Source organism: Puma concolor, chromosome D2, assembly GCF_028749965.1.
Source record: "Puma concolor isolate L17-30 chromosome D2, mPumCon1.1.hap2, whole genome shotgun sequence".
In the NCBI taxonomy this organism is placed as follows: domain Eukaryota; kingdom Metazoa; phylum Chordata; class Mammalia; order Carnivora; family Felidae; genus Puma; species Puma concolor.
In genome coordinates, this window is record NC_141677.1 from 59,158,819 (window position 1) to 59,181,044 (window position 22,226).

The 22,226-nt window shown below is 43.6% G+C and overlaps 1 protein-coding gene across 4 annotated transcripts in view; it reads left to right on the forward strand.

Annotated features, from left to right (window-relative positions):
• The first annotated feature begins 1,876 nt into the window (after nt 1–1,876).
• The window catches only part of CNNM1 (cyclin and CBS domain divalent metal cation transport mediator 1), a 59,655-nt gene continuing 39,305 nt past the window's right edge, over nt 1,877–22,226 (forward strand). For 2 of the 4 annotated variants that reach the window (XM_086680599.1, XM_086680600.1), the window contains exon 1: nt 1,877–3,753. In XM_086680599.1, coding sequence (XP_086536725.1) covers nt 2,190–3,753 — 1,564 coding nt within the window. In that variant the 5' untranslated portion in view covers nt 1,877–2,189. The remainder of the gene's footprint in view (nt 3,754–22,226) is intronic. The other 2 variants (XM_025918048.2, XM_025918049.2) reach the window with 2 other exon arrangements.

A 22,226-nucleotide genomic window follows, 5' to 3' on the forward strand; every position in this document is an offset into this window, starting at 1 on the left:
GTCAGGGTCTGTGCTGAGCTTGGAGCCTGCTTAAGATTCTCTCTCCCTCTCTCTCTTTCTCTCTCTCTCCTTCTGCCCCTCTCCCCCACTCTCTCTCAAATTAAAATTAATTAATTAATAGTAATACAGATCTATGATAAATTTGCCCAAGAAAAATGAAAACATATGTTCACACAAAACCCTGTACACAAACATTGATAGTTGCTTTATTCATAATTGCCAAAAACTATAAATAACTCAAATGTTCTTTAACTGGTAAATGGATAAACAAAGTGTGGTGCATCCATGTAATAGCATATTACCCAACCATAAAAAGAAATGAACTACTGATAAGCACAACAACATGGATGATTCTCAAATGTGCTATGCTAAATAAGGGAAGCCAGATCCAAAAGGCTTTAATTGTATTATTCCACTTATGTGACGTTCTGGAAAAGGAAAACTACAGGGGGAGAACAAATCATTGGTTGCCAAAGGATGGGATTGAGGGAGGGGTTCCACAAAGAGAGACTCAGAGTGAATACTGGAAGATGATGGCACTATTCTTTCTTAAATGTTTACTTATTTATTTTTGAGAGGCAGGGGACAGAGAGAGAGGGAGACAGAAAATTCCAGTACAGGGTTCCAACTCACCAACTGTGAGATCATGACCTGAGCCGAAATCAAGAGTCAGAGGCTTAACAGACTGAGCCACCCAGGGGCCCCAAGATGGCACTATTCTTGAGTATGATACATGAATATGTATTTGTCAAAACTCAGAACAGCACATCAAAAAGTGAATTTTACTATATAAATTTTAAAAATAAATTTATAAGAGTAAAAATAAAGTACCAGGCCCTAGTAAATTCAAACAATGCAAAGAATTCAGTTTAAAAAAAAAAAAAAGTCTCCCTCCCAGAGCTTTATGGTGATAGAGAAAATTCTGCATTTTGATTTGCAGTGATGGCTATGTAAATCTACACACGTGATAAAATGAGATAGAACTATACATATACATTACACCAATGGCAATTTCCTGCTTTTGGTATTATACTATAGTTAAGGTGTAACCACTGGGGAAAACAGGATGAAGATTACTAGGATCTCTGTATTTTCTTTGCAACTTCCTGTTTATATATATTTGGAAGTATCTCTCAACCAAACTTCCACTCTAGTCCTGCTCCCCAGAAGTTAACACTTAGAAATTTCTTGTGTATTTTCTGCATATAATATTTTATATGTGTATATATGCACATATAAATTTAACTTTTTTTGAGAGAGAGCATGAGTTGGGGAGAGGGAGAGAGGGAGAGAGAGAGAGAGAGAGAGAGAGAGAGAGAGAGAGAGAGAGAGAGACTCTCAAGCAGGCTCCACGTTCAGCACTCAGCCCAGAACCTGGATCCATCCCACCACCCCGGGATCATGACCTGAGCCAAAATCAAGTGTGGGACGCTCCACCAACTGAGCAACCCAGGCGCCCCTAAATTTAACTTGTAATACAAACTAGCATGTTATACATATTGTTTTGCATGTCGTTATTTTTCAACGATTACTTTGGGGATACTTCCATATCACAAACACATGGATCCACGTCATTCTTTTTTCCTGCTGCATAGTATTCCATCACATAGTAGTGTCATAATTTATTTCAACAGCTTCTTATAGATGGATATTTGGATCTTAACAAGGAGTTGAATTTACGTAATCTGGAAATTTTTTAAACCTAGAAGGTCAGCCGGAGTTGAGACCAAACGCACAATTTTTACAGATTCAAAACTTATCTCCCTAATATCTTTTGACCAGAAGGGGGAACGCAAGAGGCAGGAGAAGAAGCGAAACGCTGGGAAATATCCCTGGCCAATCGGGAAGCACTGGGGCAGACAGAGAATCACTGCCGGGTAGGAGTTCGCGGAGGGGCGCCCTACTGCTGGAGCAGGAGGCCGTGCTCCAAGATAAGCTTTCCTTAGACTGCAGCTCGGATATACCGAAGTGCGTCGGGAGTTATGCATGGCGCAGTGATGCGTGGCCATCTCTCGCCTCCCGCGGGGACCCCGGGCGGGGGCATAGTCTGAACCCCGACCACCTCCAGCCCACATACGCAGGGGGCGTACACGTGGTGACCTGCCCGCGCCCGGGTTCTCGGCTCCGGCTCCTCCTCCAGATCTCGCTCGGTCCTCTGCAGCATCACGTGCAACCACGCCGGGTGCAGGATGGCGGCTGCGGCAACAGCGGTGGGTGTCAGGCTCCGGGACTGCTGCAGCCGAGGCGCTGTGCTCCTGCTCTTCTTCTCCCTGTCCCCTCAGCCCCCGGCTGCCGCCGCTTGGCTGCTGGGCCTGCGGCCCGAGGATACCGCTGGAGGCCGCGTGTCCCTGGAGGGGGGCACCCTGCGCGCGGCGGAAGGCACCAGCTTCCTCCTGCGCGTCTATTTCCAGCCCGGGCCCGCTGCGCCCGCGGCGCCGATGCCCGCACCTACCCTTTACCCGGGAGAGAACGGCACCGGCGACTGGGCTCCGCGGCTCGTGTTTATCGAGGAGCCCCCGGGAGCGAGCGGCGTGGCGCCCAGCGCTGTCCCCACGCGCCCGCCGGGGCCGCAGCGCTGCCGCGAGCAGAGCGACTGGGCGTCGGACGTGGAGGTCCTGGGGCCCCTGCGACCCGGAGGCGTGGCGGGCTCGGCTTTAGTCCAGGTGCGGGTGCGGGAGCTGCGTAAGGGCGAGGCAGAGCGGGGCGGTGCAGGCGGTGGCGGGAAGCTCTTCTCGCTGTGCGCCTGGGATGGGCGCGCCTGGCACCACCACGGCGCCGCCGGCGGCTTCCTGCTGCGCGTCCGCCCTCGGCTGTACGGCCCCGGCGGGGACCTGCTGCCCCCCGCGTGGCTGCGAGCGCTCGGGGCGCTCCTGCTGCTCGCCCTGTCTGCCCTCTTCAGCGGCCTGCGCCTGAGCCTGCTCTCGCTGGACCCGGTGGAGTTACGGGTGCTGCGGAATAGCGGCTCCGCCACAGAGCAGGAACAGGCGCGCCGCGTGCAGGCCGTGCGCGGCAGGGGGACCCATCTGCTCTGCACCCTGCTCCTGGGCCAAGCCGGAGCCAACGCTGCCCTGGCTGGCTGGCTGTACGCCTCGCTGCCGCCGGGCGTCGGGGGCACCGGGGAAGATTACAGCGAGGCAGGGATCCACTTCCCGTGGCTGCCGGCGCTCGTGTGCACCGGAGCCGTGTTTCTGGGCGCCGAGATCTGCCCCTACTCGGTGTGTTCGCGCCACGGGCTGGCCATCGCCTCGCACAGCGTGTGCCTGACTCGGCTCCTGATGGCAGCCGCCTTCCCCGTGTGCTACCCGTTGGGCCGTCTACTGGACTGGGCGCTGCGTCAGGAGATCAGCACCTTCTACACTCGGGAGAAGCTGCTGGAGACGCTACGGGCCGCGGACCCCTACAGCGACCTGGTGAAGGAGGAGCTCAACATCATCCAGGGCGCCTTGGAGCTACGCACCAAGGTGGTAGAAGAGGTGCTGACCCCCCTCGGGGACTGCTTCATGCTGCGCTCTGACGCGGTGCTAGACTTTGCCACGGTCTCGGAGATCCTGCGCAGCGGCTACACTCGCATCCCCGTGTATGAGGGCGATCAGCGGCACAACATTGTGGACATTCTGTTTGTCAAGGACTTGGCCTTCGTGGACCCCGACGACTGCACGCCGCTCCTCACCGTCACCCGCTTCTACAACCGGCCCCTTCACTGCGTCTTCAATGATACTCGGCTGGACACCGTGCTGGAGGAGTTTAAGAAGGGTGAGCAGTGGTCTATCTCCTCTCTCAACTGCTTCCCCCTTCAAAAGTAATACCCTTTCATAAACATGTGAAGTTTCAGGTAGACTTGCAAAGCAACTCTCCCATGGTAGCAAAAACCCAAGGAAGGCCCGACCCACCTCATGGCAGCTGTTTTCATTTCACTTCTCCCTACCTTCCTTGCAGCTGACTGAGCCCCAGCCTCTAACCTTTTACTTGGCTCTTAAGATGCCCCATATTCCTCATTCATTCCCTCTCAGTATTTTTCAGGATCTAACAATTGGCAGGTATTATTGTGCAGATTGGACTCTGGGGATAGTCCTTGGAGGTCTTTGGGTAGCTCCCACCCAATACAGGAGGAACCTTCACAGCCTCCCATAGCTAGCAGCCTTCCTTTTAAACTCTTCCCAGGGCTGGAGACTCACAATCTCCAGGGCAAACTAACTCTGTTGTTGGACAGCTCCAGCTGCTGATAATGCCCTTCTTACATGGAACAGAAAGCTATGTCTTAGGAACTGCTCTCTGGGTCCTAGTTCTGCCCTTTGAATCACACAGACACCTTAGTTGTTTTTTGTTTTTTGGTTTTTTTTTTTTTTTGTCTTATTTAACTTTCCATCAGCTGTTCATTTGATATATGTCAGGTAACCAGGTTGGAGATTAAAGGTTGACTAAGATGGTGAGGTCCTTGTACTTCTGGGAATTGGGGTCCCATGTGATAGGGTAAATGTAGGTGTAAGGAAATATTCTGGTAAAGGGAACCACCAGAAAATTTGCATATGTAAATGAGTGGGGTTTCCTTCAGAGCAGTCACCACCCTGCCAGTGTCATGTGTATAACATGCATGTCTGGGGTTTGTCTTTAGAAACTGTCTTTTGGAGTTGAGTACGATTCACTCAAGAAAAATCAGCTTGGATTCTTTAGGGTTTTCTTGGAATTGCACAGTTTGACTGGTTCTCCTAGTTAACCAGAAAGACACTTGATTGTTTTTGAAAATCAAATCTACCTTCAAGAGTCACCATTGAGTTCAGAAGACTATCTCACAGACCCTGAAAACAATTCCAGAAATGAGTTGAGAACAGTGACATGGCTAGAATAAGTGTAGAACCTTCTAGAATGACCATTTTGAAGGAGGCTTTCATCGGTACATATGAATTAGCATGTTTATTAAAAACAAAACAAAAAAATCAATCCCCTGACTTTAGAATCAAGCTTCAAATGTAGCTTCCTTATGGCTAGCAGGAATCCCATTTGGCACATCTTGACACATCTTTCTGTTTATCAAAAATTCAATCTCATTACTTTATCATTTGCACTCTTTAGAACTTTCATTCAGAGAAAAATCTTGGATCTTCCTCCTGCCACAATTTTTTTAGAGAAGTAAAATTGTCTTAAGTATCCAAGTGTAGCCTGAAAAGCAGGGGAAAGTTGAAAACTGACTTTCTATCCAAGCTGTAAACTTTGTGTTGGCATCATGAGAAGGGAAGGAAAATGTATATACATTATAGCTGTTTTAGCCCAATCTGGCCTACTCTTTCCCCCTCTTCTGTCTCCCCTAAGTTCCTGTATGACTTGTTCCCACTGTAACCTAAGGTTCATCCATCCACTCTTAGAATTAGTCTTACATTTTGTAAGACTCCTGCAGAAGGGAGTCTTGGATCTGGGCATAAAAACTGTAAAAATCTGTATATTAATTTGTAAGGACTGCCATAAAAAATACCATAAACTGAGTGGCCTAAATTATGGAAATTTATTTCCTTATAGTTTTGGAAGCTGGAAGTCCAAGATCAAGGTGTTGGCAGGTTTGGTTTCTCCCGAGGACTCTCTTTTGGCTTGCAGAGGTCTGGCTTCTCTCGGTGTCCTTTCATGGTCTTCCTTCAGTGTGTGTGAGTTCATTCTTAGAATCTCTATGGTTCTAATAATTTCTTCTTATAAAGACACCAGTCAGATTGGATTAAGGCCCAGCCTATCAGCCTGATTATAACTTATCTATCCCTTACATGTGATAGTTAGGACAGAGTGCAGTTAAGATAGTGTCTCATTGTCATGTGCTATTGGAGGACATTTTTCAGGAAACTATAAACTCATTCATTCATTCACTATTTATTGAGCTTCTGCATTATAGGCAATAATGCGAGACAACAACACTGCCCTTAGAAAGTTAACAGTCTACAAAGGGGTAGTGTCAGAGTAAGGACAGTCTTCAGAAGCAGGAATTGTGTCTCACTAACCTTTGGATCCCTAGCACCTTGCACAGTGCCTTGCACAAGGTAGGCTGCTCAAAAAAGTCAATATTGATCTGAAATGAGTCCTGCTGAAGAATTTTGAAATCTGGTCTGAAAAAGGCTTGTCAAGTTTCCAAAGGAATTTTTATGTGTTAAAGTAGACTTACAGCATCCTGGGGGGGGTCAGGATAATGTTAAGCTAAGATTGCCTTTTGCCCTTAGCAAAGTGTCATCATCGAGGCAGCTGAACTCCCAGAGGAAGGTCACTCTACCTGTTTCAAGGACTTGTCAATGGGTTGTAGGTAGTAAGGAAATTTAATTTTTTTCTTTTGCCTTTGTTTCCCACGTCAAACGCCATGCCAAGAAAGAGATTTCCACATCCCTTCAGAGCATTTCTCCTTCCTCAAAGTGCGGTCCAAAAACTAGCAACATGGGCCTTACCTGGGAACGTGTTAGAAATGCAGAACTTCATACATCATTCTAAATCCACTGAATGAAAATCTGCATTTTAACAATCCCCCAGGCGACTCATGTACATTAAAGTCTGAGAAGCACTGCCTTCAGAGAACCCTTACTAACAGTGATTGGTAGACTTACTTAGAATAAATACCAGAAATAAGCATCAAGCTGAGTGTTCTCTGGCTTCATGCCATGTAACACAGTGGTCATTTTCCAAAAACATTATGTTTGCACCATAGGTTAGTAAAGGAAAAGAGTTGAATGACTTCTCCTTACCTTTAAAAATAACTTTTAAAGTAAGTCATAAAAGCCCTTCTGTTTCCCTCACTTCTTTGCATCTCAAGTAACTTAACTACCTAAACAAACCCATTAGGAGGTAGGGGGGGAAAATGACAAATAGGAACAACAATTACCATTAATTGAGCGACTTGCTCTGCATGGCACCCTGCCAAGCCCTTTACACACTCAGAACAACCCTCCTGGGTAGATATTATCAACTCCATTTTACAGGTGAAGAAACTAAAGCTCAGACCCCTTACATGACTTACTCAACTTTCCACAGCTGATAACTGAATTGTGATTTAAACTCGATCTGTGGACACCAGAATCTGTTCTTTTCCCCACTACACCAGTCTTAATCCATCCTCCATCCCAGAACTCCTGCCACCCGCAGGATTCAAAGCTGGCTTTTCACCTCTGACTTGCTGCCCGTGTCTGATTTACGTCTAGTTTTCAAAGGTTAGAAATGGAGCTTTTATAATTACAATACTTGCTAACATGTATATTGCATTTTACAAAACATTTCTACCCATCTTATCTGATCCTTAAAATAACTCTGCAGTTACAGGTGAGGCCCATAAGACCCAGAAAGGTTACTTGGCCTACCTAGGACCTTCACTGAGCTAGTATTCCAAGGCCCAGATTCAAATCCAGGTCATGTGACTCAAAGCTCTTGTCCACATGGGATTTCACCTCTATACCTCTTAGGAGCTCCAGGTCTTTAGAAGTGGGGAAAAGGAGAAAGGTCTTTCTAGCTAGCGTGGTAGTTTTACAAAAGGTAACAGTATTTCTCCCCAACTGGACTGTGAGTTCCTTAAGGGCAGAGAATGAATCTTACTTTTACATTCTCAGGACAAACACAGTGGCAACCATGGCAAAGGGATGAATAGGTATTTGTTGAATGAATGGTTTTAAGTAGCTAATTTCTACTATATTTTTATGTTTGAGTGAGGTGAACCCAAAGTATAGAATAATTAGTGTTGTTCCATTTACCACAACCAACCTTTCCTCTTCATCTTCCCAGATTCTCTACCCCAGTCAGTGGCACTGCTCCTCCAGTCTCCCAGGCTAAAAACCCCCCTTTTACCCTTCACCCTCATGCTGCTAACCACTGTCTTACTCTGCTTCAGCTGCCATAACAAAATACCATGGACTAGTTGGCTTAAACAACAGGAATTTATTTTCTCAGAGTTTTGGAGACCAGAAGTCCAAGATCAAGGTTCCACCTGATTTGTTTTCTGGTGAGGGCTCGTTTCCTGGCTTGTAGAGGGCCAGCTTCTCTCTATATCTCTACATGGCCTTTCCTTGGTGCATGTATACAGAGAGAGCCAGTTCTTGTCTCTCTTCCTCTTATAAAGATACCAATCCTGCTGGTTTAGGGCCCCACCCATATGATCTTATTTAACCGTAACTATCTCCTCTGAGGCCCCATCCGAGTGGGTGGGGGGTGTTAGTGCTTCAACATATGAATTTGGGTGGTGGGGAGAGAGACATATTCAGTCCATAACAATCACCAAAGTCTGCCAAAAATTGGCCAAGATTGCATCTAAAATATTTCTTGTCTATATATAATATAGTCCACTATTTCTTTCGCTTAGGTGAGTCATTGAGTTTATTCAAGAAATAGTTACTGTGTACCGTTTAGGCACAGTGGAGGACATACAGTTCCTGTCTGCACAGAGCTTTCATCCAAAGTGAGAGACTGAAATTAAGCACATGAGGTAGTGATGAAGAGCATAAGCTTTGGTGCCAGACTGCCTGAGGTTTGGGACAGTTACTTATTCTGTTACTTATTCTGGGACTAATTACCTATTCTGTTAGCTGTCAAATGAGGATAATAATGGCATTTACTCATAGAGTTGTTTGAAATAGTAATACAGTATTTCTTTATAATGCATATTTAGTAATTGTCATTGTAAATGTTAGCTAAGATTCTTAAATACAAACACAAACCTGTTACTCCTCTGTGCAAATGCCTCCTAAGAAATTTTGTGTCTTCCAATTTTTGTCTCCCTCAAATCCGTCCTCTGCAGTGCCACCAAAATAATCTCTGGTGACGTCATCCCCTTCTTAAAACCCTGCTGCACTCCCCACTGCCTGCAGGATAAAGTCTAAGCTGTGCTCTCCTGACCTCCTCCTGCCCTCCCCTCCAGGCCCATCGCTCACCACTCCTGCCACAGCTTTGTGCTCCAGCAACTGAATTTCATGGCCCCACTGCTGTCGTTTGCCTTTGTCTCTTTCCTCATGATATGCATTGCCTGATTAATCCCTATTCCAGCTCCTCCTTTAACACTCAGCACAGGGTCCACGTCCTCTGGAAAGCTTCTCCTGTAAACCCCAGTTTGAGCCAAGTTAATTGTCCCATATCTCTCATATTGAACTAACAAGTTGTATTATTGGTTTTTTGCTTATTAATGCTGCTCACCCCCAAGATGAGCAAAGACTATCTTATCTGTCTTTGTAGCTGTAGTACCTAACAATGGATAGGAAACATGCTAAGTTTTCAGTAAATGTTTGTTGAATGAATGAATAACTGAAGGAGTTAAACTTTAATATAATAGAAAGGCTCTGCAGAGCTCTAGTAAATGAATCATTAATGATCTCCAGCCAATCATTTTGGACGATGCAGGACAAAGGCAAATTTTAAGTCTTAGAAGAAATGTGCTGCATGTATGTTTCCTCCACATTTTTAGGTAAATCTATATTGTAATAATTATTTATCCCTTTTCATGTTCAAAGCACTATGCTCAGAGTTGTATGTATGAGATATAGTCCCTGCTCCCAAAGAGCCGACAGCCTGAAAGAATACTGTTCTCCTTTGGAAAGGTAGGAGGCAGGTTGGACTCCCCTTTTCTCCAACTTTAACAACGTTACAATTTACAAGCTGTGGACCTATGTGGATAAGACAGACCTGTGTATAAATCATTACAATAAAAGTGATAGCATAGAAACATAAAAATTCAGTGAGAACATGGAGAAGAGAATGACTATGGTTAGGTTATAAAATTTTTATAAAATTTTACTTTTATAAAAATTTTACTTAAGTTTGTAAGTTTCTATACTGCATGTTCGTTACAGAAAACTGAAAATTTTAGAAAGCATGAAAATCACCTGAAGGTAATCATCCCACTATCCTGAAATAATAACTCCTAATGTTTTGTCATGTTAAAAGTGTAGCACCCGGGGCGCCTGGGTGGCTCAGTCTGTTGAGCATCCGGCTTCAGCTCGGGTCATGACCTCGTGGTTCCTGAGTTCGAGCCCCGCATCGGGCTCTGTGCTGACAGCTCAGAGCCTGGAGCCTGCTTCAGATTCTGTGTCCCCCTCTCTGCCCCACCCCTGCTTGTGCTCTGTCTCTCTCTGTCTTTCAAAAATGAATAACATTAAAAAAAAAATTTTTTAAGTGTAGCACCCAAACTAACAACCTTAATTCTTAAAAAGACAATAAAGAGGAAAACCCATGATCTTGCCTTCTTCCACTAATAAAATATCCTGTTCTAATCCTAAAAGTGATTTTTTTTATATGATGGTATTATTTTCACTGTAGCCTCCTTGGGAGTAAGTCCTATAATTTGGGAAGACGAATTTATGAAATAGATCCTGAAAGATTTGTTGAACTTAATTTCTAAAGTTCACTACTCTGCTTATCGGATTGTTATCAGGAGAAAATCAACCCTATGCAGAAAACAGGAGAAGGAATAAAGCTTTGTTCTGAAGTCAGAGGCCTCTAGGTGCAATTGCTGTAATATTTAACAGTTAGACAATTTCGCTCTGCTGGGTTAGTAACACCATCTTCCTAAACAAAAGATGGCACAGTACACATACTGTTGGGTTATTCTATCTATAGACTAATGTGGCTGTAAAGCGGCTTATTGCAGTTTTCATACTCAGTCTTTGTTCATTTGTTGATTCATTCTTTCATTTATTCAGTAAATATTGAACTGCTTTGGACCAGGCACTGTACTAGGCCTTGGGAATACAATGGTGAACAAGACAGACACTGTGGAGCTGAAAGGTATCCTCTTCAAGCTTTGGTTCTACCGCATGTGATCTGTTGTTCAAAAGACATCCAGCCAGCTAGTAAGTGCTGCTGGCATAGATATGCCATGTAACATTTTCACTGAGGAATAATCTGGTTGGAAAGTCAGTGTTTTTGCTTTATCACTCCCAATTCAGGTGTGATATTTTAGCAGGAAGAATAATCCTTCAGGGCACCTCGGTGGTTCAGTTGGTTAAGGGCCTGACTCTTGGTTTTGGCTCAGGTCATGATCTCATGGTTCCTGGGATCAAGCCGTCATCGGGCTCTGTGCTGACAGTGTGGAGCCTGCTTGGGATTCTGTCTCTCCCTTTCTCTCTCTCTGCCCCACCCCCAGTTATACGTGTGTGCTCTCTCTCTCTCTCAAAATAAATAAATAAACTTTAAAAAAGTTTTAAAAAATAATAATTATCCCATTGTTTTATTCTATAAAAAGCTGCTAAAACATTAGCGCTACATTTTTTGTCTTTCATAAAAGAAAATAAAAAATTCTTTTCACTCAAAGTTATATTTTGCTGATATAATTAAGTGTAATATGTTTAAAAATGTGTTAAACATTGTTAGATAGTAATTAGTGAAATTTAGAATGTTTACCTTCTAAACAATAATTAGAGCAAGCAGTAAACAGAGCATAGTCCATCATGTAGAGGGAGGCAGAACAAAAAGGAACAAGAAAAAGTAGAAATAATTAAATATACAAAGTGTTCAATTGTTGATTTGTATTTCTTTCTTTAAAAATGTTTATTATATTTGTTGTAATATGGTTCTGAAATCATTTTTTTTTTTCTCAGCCTGGCAAAAGAAATACCAGGTAACAGTAGAATTTAGCTGTAAGGGGCACTGAAAAACCTGACAGAGAATCTAATTCACGCATTCATTTTTAGATTTAGTTATCTATTCCAGAATATAACAGCCTTCATTGTCAGACTTTTTATCTAATCTAAATCCCACAGGCTGCAGTTAAATTCCATTTCCTTGTTTTATCATCTTTGTTGAGTCCTCTCTTATCTGAAGAGTATAGTAGCTCACCTCAATTCCATTTTTTAACAGTCAAATACATTTGGTTGTGTTTCTGGAGCCCGTAAAGCATTTGGGTATCACGGTGGGGGGTGGGGGGTCTGTAAATGTTCCTAGTACTTTCTTCAACTGGTTTACCTCTAGGCCCACATTTGGGGACCCTTGGGCCTTCCATAACAACTCTTCAATTCCCTTCTTATTTTCTGCTGTCTGTTCCTTTCCAAATTGGGATTCTTCTCAATTCATTCTTTCCTCTCTTTCTCCCTTCCCTCCTTCCCCTCTTTCTCCCTTCCTTCTTTCCTTCTTTCCTTCTTTCCTTCCTTCTTTCCTTTTTTCCTTCCTTCCTTCCATATGACATCGTTCTGTATCAGGCCTCCTGCCCTCCTGGCACTTGCCATGCAGTTGGAAAATATACACTAACCAGTAACTGATTACAAGTGGTAACAAGTAATTTGAAGAACAGATAGAGCCATGAGAGCATATAATAGGGGCTCTGACCTGGTCTTGTGGCTAAGGATAGACTCCTCCCTGTCCCCAAGTGATATTTGAGCTGAATCCTAAAAGGGTGGCAAGAAGAAGTTCACTAGAGGAAGAGCTTTCCAGGAGAAGGGAGCAGACGTGCAAAGGATCCAAGGAAAGGGGGCCAGTGTGGGTGCCATGTGGGTTCCTGAGCCATTTAATATCCATTAGGGAAAGTACTACCTTCCTAGCCAACCTTCCCTCTACCCCTCGGGATTGTGTAGACAGTTGAGTTCACAAATATTCACTGAGTGCCTGGCTGCCAGGGCTCTGGGAATATGGGAAAGAGCCTGGCCTCCAGGAGCATGAAAGTAGGAAGAGCCTTGATGGAAATGATATCAAACAGCCTGGCAGACAGGCAAGGGCATCCAGACCTCTGTGGGGGAAGGGAGAAGGCAGAAATTCCCTGGGAGGATCTGGGAAAACTCTGAGGAAGTCAATGGAGAGGGACTCTGATAAGCATTTATGAAGGGAAAAGGCATTCCAGCTGAGGCAGGAGCTTGAACTAGAAAAATAAAAGCAGAAAGGGAGCCAACCCTGTATTTGAATGCTGGTAAAGCAATGATCTTAATGCTGCTTTTCTCCCAGCAAAGTGGGGAACTAGGCAGAATGGGACATTCATCAAACATAATTTCTGTTCTCTCCAAAGGCCAAAACTGTATATTTTAACCATTTTTGGTGGTGATATTTCTAAAATGTTTTATGCCCATTCCTGCCTTCCTTGGGAAAGGATCCTAAATATAACTTAATCTTTTCTTGATGACGCAGGATCATGGTCATGAGAATGTAGTTATTTTATGCTGTATTATAAAGCAGTCCACTGTCTACTTTTTCTCTTTTTCTCTGTCCTCTGGCTCTGGCTATCAGCTGCTATTTCTCTCTGAGTCAGCCTCAAGCAAATCCATCCCCCAACCTCACCCATCACAAAACCACTCTTTCTGTGTCTATTTCAGAGCTTCTGTTTAACTGAGAAATCAAGTAAATACACGTGTTGGGAATTATGTGCCTGGTATATAGTAAGCTTCAATAAGTATTTGTTGAATAAATGACTACTTAGGCCTTGACTGGGAGCCTAGTAGAGCATGAGGTTGGTGTATGGACCTGGGGTAGTTCCTTCTGGGCAGGTTCAAAGCTGTGCAAAGTCATATCTTCAGTTAATGGGTTGTTACACTGCTATTTTTGAGTGTTGCTTAGCAAGCCAAACTGCCAACCAGCTTAGATCCTAGTGACTAACAACTATGTTTTCATGCCCTGGTGATGCTGGTTACCATGGTGTTCTACACTGTTGGCTTTTTTATAATTGCCTTTTAGTGGCTCGAGAAAATTTTTTGTGATAAGTGTATTGATTATTCTATTTTAGATGAAGTAGAGTAAGATAATTACTACAAAGCACAGCCTTTTTATTTTAATAAACTAGGGAAAGGAACTGTTTTGTTTTTCCAAATCAAGGTGGTTGCTACAAGGCTGGTTAGGTAAGGTAACATTTTTGTGCTTCTCTTCCTGATTTGATAGAAAGTGATTTGATTTGATTCTGTAGATTTTTTTTAAAAAATCTATCATGTGTCAAAGCATGTTTTTCACATCTTACTCCAATGGAATTCTTCAATATTAAGATATAAACGTTAGATAAACATTAGGAGTTCACAACGCTTTGTAAACGCGAGACGCTGTAACTATTGGCACTATTAGAATTCCCGTGTTATCATATATTATCACAAAGAAGCATCCTGTAAAACAACACTGTTTTTGTAGCCCCAGGACTGTTTAGACTAATAAAAGTAGAGAATTTTAGAGCCAAAAAAGGCACCTTGGAGGTCACCTGCTCTCATCCTTTAATTTTAAGGTGGAGGAAACTGAGGCCCAGAAAAGACAAACAATAAAAATAGTGATGATAATCCCTTATAGTTAATCTTTACATTTGCAAAGATCTTTCCAAAACAGTAACTCATTTTGTACCCACCATGCAGGTTAAGTCAATAGAATTTTTTTCCCTTTTTGTATATGAGGCACCTGGGATCTGGGGACAGGAGTGTCCTGCTCAGTGTTAGTGACTGAGGCAGAATCAGAAGCCACATCTATGATTGAACTACCTCAGACCACGGAGCCACAGACATAGATTCCTAAACACCTGGGCTTAGATCCTGACTTCTATGTTTCCTGGCTGTGTGACTAGGGAAGGTCACTCTACGACTCTGAATGAGGCTTATCTCCCGTCTTAAAATGGGAATGATGATACTATATTGTAAGTTTACTGCAAAGGCTGAAGATAATGCCTGTACCACATTCAAGACACTCCACCATTTGCCTTCTACCTCCCTGATCTAATTACATGAATTGTATCTAGTTAGTCATTTAGTGTAACAAGTGCTTTCTCTGATCCAACCCATGTAAACGTGACTGTACATAATGAACAGAAGTGAGAGCTGCTTAGAGACAAGTCACTATTTCTCTGAGTCTCCATTTTCTCATCCATATAGTAGTAGTAACAATCCCTATTTGGCAGAGATACTATAGAGATTAGGGTTTAATAGGTATGGCAGTTACCACTAGGGCAAAAACTGGAAAATGGGGTGTGCTCTCAGGAGTCAGCTTGATTTAGATCAGAAACAGTGGAGGAGAATGTTGGAGTAGCTGTAGACTGTCTTTACCTGGAATGAGAACCTTCAAAAGGGTGGGTTTTAAGGTTACCTCTGGAGTCTGGCTTACTTCGAATGGAACTCCTGAGAGCCACATCTCTCTCCTCCCTAGAACCAGCCTAGTTGAGTCATAGCCCCTGGGCTGGCCCAGAACTGTATGATCTCTAGGCAACTTAGGCAGGTCTATTTGCCTTTCAGTGTCTTTCTTCATGTCTGAGGTTGGTTCATGGCCTGAGAATGTCACCATTAGTCAAAGCTTAGCCAGGTCATCATGGTGATTTTTAAGCTAAGGACTCTGGTTATGTTTAGCCTGAACCTGGAGAGAGACAAACTGGCCCCATAGGCTGCCTCCAAGATAGGCTCTGGGTCTGAGAGGCTTGAAGTTCAAGTATCCAGTCTCATTTACTTGTCTTGAAGCTTTTCACAAACCCCAGCTAGGTGAGTCCTGTTCACTTCCCTGAGCTCAATATTGGCTCTACCACTTATTAGCTGAGTATCCTTGGACCAGTTATTTTCTGAATGGGGAATAAACACAATCCATTTTGATAGAGTAGTGCGAAAGAAGGCAAGGTATATACCAAAAACAAAAAACAAAAAAACAAAAAAACTCACACATGGAGGCCATTAATGGCAGCAAGAAGACTTCAGGAATAATCCTCCCTGGTAACTTGTACATGTTACTGAAGCGGGGAGTAAGTTCATAAATGCTTTGTGGGGGCAGTCAATCTTGTTTTGGTGGATAGAATGGATTGGAACTGGAGAAACCACAGGGAGGATCGGTTAGGAAATTAATGCAGTTGTCCAGGATCCAATGCAGAGGTGGAAACTAAGGACTGTGCACTTGCAATTGTAATGGAGAAAATCTCTTAGAGTTCATTACCTTCAGGATGCTCCTTCTCAGGCTCCTTTACTGATTCCTCCTACATCACATTCACTGAGCAGGGCCTTCTCATATCAGATACTCACATATTTGCTGCATGAATGTTGCATCTGTGACCTCTAAATGTTAGAACACCTCAGGGCTCAGAAATGGATCTTTGTCTAGTCTCACTTCCATGACTATTTCATTCATTCTCCCAAAGATACCATAAGTCCCAGATTTATGGTTCCAGCTACTACTTGACATTCCACTTAGAGGTCTGAAAGGCATCCCAAACTTAAACTGTTCAAAACTGAGCTCCTGCTGCCTCTTCCAAGCTGACTCCTTGCACAATATTCCCAAACTCTGGAAATTGCAGTTCCATTCTTGTCATTCAGGCCCAAACTTCTCTTTCACTGTTGCTCCACATCCAGTCCCTCATGTAGGCTCTGCTTTCAGCATATCTGGAGAATCTGCTTACATCTCACCACCTCCCCTACTGCCTCCCAGCCAAGCCACCACCCATCTCTCACTTGGTTGACGGCCAGAACTTCCTATGATGTGTCTCTGCTTCTACCCCCACCTACTTTGTGTCCATTCTTAACACAACAGCTAAAAAGAGTCTTATAAACATAAGTCAGGGCTCCTGGGTGGCTCAGTCGGTTGTGCATCTGACTCTTGATTTTGGCTCAGATCATGATCCCAGAGTTATGGGATTGAGCCCTGTGTCAAGCTCCACACTGATCATGGAGTCTGTTTAAGATTTTGTCTCTACCCCTCCCACCTCCGCCCCCCTCCCCTCTCCTGCACATGTATGCACATACAGATGCATGCTCTCTCTCTCTCTCTAAAAAAAACAACATAAGTCAGATCATATCACTCTTTTGTCAAAAAACAAAAACACACCAACACGGAACTCTACAATGACTATGTCACTTGAAGAGCCAAGTCCTTACAAAGGCCGTCCAGGCTTTATCACAGGTGTACCTACCCTATCCCTTACCTCCCTGACCTTGGCTCCTACTACTGTCCTTTCCCACATTCAGCAGCCACCCCACTGGCATCTTTGCCATTCCTTAAGCACATCAGTTGTACTTCCATTTACTACAGGCCTTTGCTTTTTGTTCTACTGCAAAGGTGTCCTCCAGATATCCACAGGGCTCCCCACCTCACCACCTTCAGATCTTTACTGGAGTACTACCTTCTTGGGGAGTTAATCCCTGCCCTCTGCTACCTAAAATTGTAACACCTATACACTTCCCCATTGCTCTTCCCTGCTTTGCTTTTCATCTTAGTGCTGTGATACTGACTTTACGTAACACTATTTATCTGGCTTATTATCTCTCACCCCCAATTACTAAAATGTAAGCTACAGAAGGAAAATGATTTTGTTAGTTGTGTTCATTGCTGCATTTCTAGTGCCTAGAATAATGATTGGTCCATAGTAGTAGTCATTTATCAACAATACTTATTGGTAAAATGAAGGAAGAAAAGCTGAATTGCAAGAATGTGGGGATTTTTTTTCCTAATAGGAAACAAAGAAAAAGAAGGTAAAAAATGACTCCTGAGTTATGACCCTGGGTAACTAGAAGGTTAATGGTACCATTTACTATAGTGAAGCGGCAGGAAGATCGGGGATAATGGCTCTTGAAGATCACGTGTTCCTGTTGAGATAAGCGATTTTGACAAGACAAGGAGAGAGCTCAGGCAAAATGTGTAAAGCAGGATAGGAGTTCAAAATAGACACTGATGTTAAGATATAAATTTAGTCCTCAGGAAAGAGGTGGTGGTGATATTTAAGGTGATGGGCTCTGCTGGGATCTGTAATCAGGAAGAGAGAGGAACAGAAGATCAAGGACCAGAGCAAAGGCTCTTGACTGCAAATGCCCAGTAGAGTCACCTGAAGAAGTTTGAAACATAATATCCCAATGCCTGCACTGTACCCTAGGCCACTTAGATCAGGACTTCTGTGAGTGGCACCCAGGTAATCAATAGGTTTTAAAGCTCCCCAGGTGGCTCCTACATGCAGCCAGGGTTGAGATTCACTGAGCTAGAGACTTTGACATGTATTTATCTTTAGATGAAGATAAAGGAATCCTCAGTGGAAACAGAAAAATGTCAGCCATAAAGTTGGGAAGCAACCAGGGTCTTAACCAATTCTTCTCATACTTCAATGTATGAGAGCCCATAAGAATTATCTGGAGGTCTGAGGACATGCAGACCCTGACTCAGACCGCTGAGCTGGAGGCTGAATGGCTGCCTCCACGGGCTTCTCAGCAATGCCAGTGCTGCTGGTCCAAGGGCCACACTTTGAGTAGCAAGTGTCAGAAGCAGTGCTTCTCAACCTTCAGTGTGCATGAGACTCACCAGGGATATCACTGAAACGGCTGTCTGGACGCCACCTCACCACCTGAATCCTGATTCTGTAAGTCAGTGGTAGGACCTGAGAACCTGCATTTTGAAGAAGTGCCCAGGTGATGGTCAGTGCTGCTGCTTCAAGGAACACGCTTCAAGTTCAATGTAACCCCAAGGTAGAATGATATACCAAGGTAAGAAAAAAGAGTCAGTACTGTCTACTAAATGAATGAAAGATGCTGCAGTGACACCAGGGAGGATAAAAATGTAGCAAATGTCAGTGTGTTTTACAAGGTGAAGGTCATAAGTGAGGCAGGAACCATGAAAGCATAAAATGATTTCTGCTTTCCTTTGTTCTCTATTTCCAAGCAATTATGCTTTTGTCCTAGCTTCTATATTTTATCTTGGGAACAGTTACCTTACCAAAGTGTTGTAGCTATTTTTAAAAGAGAGAGGAAGCAAATCAATTCTTCGCTTTTTTTTTTTTTTTTTTTTCAAGGCGTATGCTAACAGGAGCCTTAGGAGCTCTTCTCTGTGATGTGCCGAAACTATCTAGAGGCTATATCTATTAAAGACCCTTGGAGAATGTTTCAGCTTCTTCAAATACTGAAATATAGTTGTGATGTTGCTGCCACTTGCTAACTTTCTGTCTCTTTAAAGCAAGGTTTCCAACCTCAGCACGATCGATATTCCTTATTGTGGGGCTGTCCTGGGCATTGCAGGATGTTTAGCTGCATCCCTGCCCTCTACTTTAAAAGCAGTGCCTGAGAGGCATCTGGGTGGCTCAGTCGGTTAAGCGTCCAGCTTCCGTTCAGGACATGATCTCACGGTTCGTGGGTTTGAGCCCCATATCAGGCTCTGTGCTGACAGCTTAGAGCCTGGAACCTGCTTCAGATTCTGTGTCTCCCTCTCTCTCTGCCCCTCTCTGCCCACTCCCTCCCCCACTCACACTCTGTCTCTCTCTCTCTCTCTCTGTCTCAAAAATAAATAAACATTAAAAAAAAATTTAAAGCAATGCCTGAAAACCTAGTTGCCCTTCTAAGAAATCTGACGTGTGGTTTGGGTATGTTAATGCAATTGGTGTTGAGATAGACTACTACCAGCAACCTGTACTAGCACTCATCCTTTGGATTTGGGGGACAACAGAAATGACTAATTTGATTTTCAGTAGTGGGAAATTTTATTGACCCAAGATACATCAGAAGCCTAATAGATAGTGCAGCACCTCAAGCTTGTTTCAGAGGTGATCGATACAAAAACTATGAGAAACCCATTTTCAAACTCAGCATTAAACAGCCAACACATACTCCCTGCCCAATGTCAGCAAAATACCATAACCACCACATCATATGAGAGAGAGCACTCATCAGCTGGCTACTACAACTACCCTTTGTTCCAGGCAGTTCTTTTCCGTCTTTTAGTAAGTTCTTAGCATCTGGTGACTTAAACCAGGTACACCAAAGAGACTAGGATTTTACTAGACATCTCAGTGCTTATTGTTTTTCCTCATTAGTAAGTCATCAGGCAAAGAACCAGAGTGCCATGGAGCCTAACCATAAACCAGTGGTTTACAAACTTCAGCCTGCATCAGAATCAGCTGCAAAGTTTGTTAAAATCACAGATCACTGGGCACAACCCCTGAGATTCTGATTTACTAGGTGTGGGGTGGGTGTTGACAATTTGCATTTCTAACTCGGTTCTCAAGTGATGCTGATCCTGCTGGTCCAGGGAGCACACTTTGAGAACCGACTATTAGTTCTCAGCCTTGACTGAACATTAACATCACCTAAGGAACATTTTAAACTATTGATGGCATGGCCCCACCCCATACTGTTGAAACCAGAATCTCAGAGTGTGAGATCCGGTCTTTAGAATGTATTTATAGCTTCTCAGATGATTCAGGTTTTTTTTTTTATTTTGGAGAGAGAGTGCAAGTGGAGGAGAGAGGCAGAGGGAGCCCCTCCACACTAAGCCTGGAGCCCGATATGGGGCTCAATCCCATTTCCCTGGGATCAGTACCTGAGTCAAAGTCAAAAGTCAGAGACTCAACCAACTGAGCCACCCAGGTGTCTCTTCTCAGATGATTCTCATGTACAGCTAGCATTGGGAAGCACTGAACTAGTGAAGTGTACTGCAAAGCATTGGGCTTGGAGGGTCTCTCCAGATAGCCCTGTTTAAGATCCCAGAAAGTTATGACTGACCCCTTATGTTTCATTGAGGATGGAGTTCCAAACAAAACCATCCTAACGCTGTGGTCCAATCAAGGCTCAGGCCATCGACATGTATTCTCTACTTTGTGTTTCATCAGGATGTGGACAGCATTGAAACTAGAGGCTGTAAATCCAAAGCTGGAAGAAAGTAGCCCAGGCTGGAGGGAAACAAACCAAGGCTTAAGGAGCTCACAGCTGCTAGAAGCTAGGGAAGGTATGTTGGCAAGTCAAACCATCAGGACAGAGCTGGGGATTCTGCTGAGGCTGGACACTAGGAACATGTTAGGGATTCAAGCCAGAGGCCAGAGACTCTATAGTTACCAGTCCAGGAGTAGAACACCAGTAACCTGAATAAAATATACTCTTTTTTAAAAATATTTATTATTTATCTTTTTAAATATACTCTTTACGACAGAGGCAAATGTAGCCTTAAGTTTTAGAAAAGTGCATTGCATAAAACCCACTGTGTCTATATCTTTCAACTCAGCTCACAGATTTCCCATCTGTTGGTGTTCAGTGCTGCAATAATATGGTCCAGGGACACGGACCTCATAATACCTCATAAAGCAGTAGCATTCATGAGTTTTCCATTTAAAACATTACCTTACCTTTTGCCTCATTATATCTTAATGATATCTTTGTTCTTAGATTTCCTTCCTCTCAGCTGTGACAAGCCCTCATCCCTGCTCAGCTCTTCCACAGCCACCGAAATTTATAAGGTGGTGCCCTCTTCCCCATTCCTATTCCCCTGATGGCCTTGCCTGTGCCCACTTTTGGTCTTTGCCATGTCCTAGAGCACAAAATGACGGCAAGTACTCTAAACTAGCATTTTACCAGCAGCATCACCACCCGTGTCCAAACCAGTGTTGCCCTTATATTTCAGCCTATTCTCTTTTTGTGAAACAGTTCCTATTTTTACTCACCCACTGACTTCCTGTTCATTCAAGCACTGGTTCTTTCTTTCCAATTCGCTTTAATAAGAGCTTTATTGAGGGGCACCTGGGTGGCTCAGTTGGTTAAGCATCTGACTTTGGCTCAAGTCATGATCTCACGGTTCGTGAGTTTGAGCCACGCATCGGGCTCTCTGGAGCTGTCAGCACAGAGCCCGCTTTGGATCCTCTGTCCCACTCTCTCTCTGCCCCTCCCCCACTCGGTCTCTCTCTCTCATCTCTCTCAAAATAAATAAACATTAAAAAATTAAGAGCTTTATTGAGATAAAATTCACATACCGTAAAATCCACCCTTTTAAGGTATACAATTCAGTGGACCATCAGTTGTGCAACCATCACTGTATACTTCTAGAACGTTTCATCACCCTAAAAGAAACCCCACAGTTTCTCCCCACCTCCTTCTTCCCCTAGCTCCTGGACATTACTGGTCGACTTCCTTTCTCTATAGATTTAACCTATTCATAGGATATTTCATATAAATGGGATCATACAAGGTGTGGCTCCCTTGGGTCTAGCTTCTTTCATTCAGCATAATGTTTTCAAAGTTTGTCCATGTTGTAGCATGTATCAGTACTTCGTTCCCTTTTTATGGCCAGATAATATTCTATTGTCTGGATATACCACATATTATTTATCCATTCAGCAGTTGATGCATGTTTGGGTTGTTTCAACCACTTAGCTATTAGGAATAATAGGAATCTTGTGTACATATTTTTGTGAAGACATATGTTTGCAGTTTACTTGGGTGGTGTATGCTTAAGAGTGGAATTGCTGAATCATATGATAATTTATGTTTAATATTTTGAGAAACTGCCAAACTGTTTTCCAAAGCAGGTGATTCTTTTACAATCCCACCAGCAGTGTCTAAGGGTTCCAGTTTATCCGCATCCACATTTGCTGTTATCTTTTTTATTCTAACCATTCTGGTGGGTGTGAA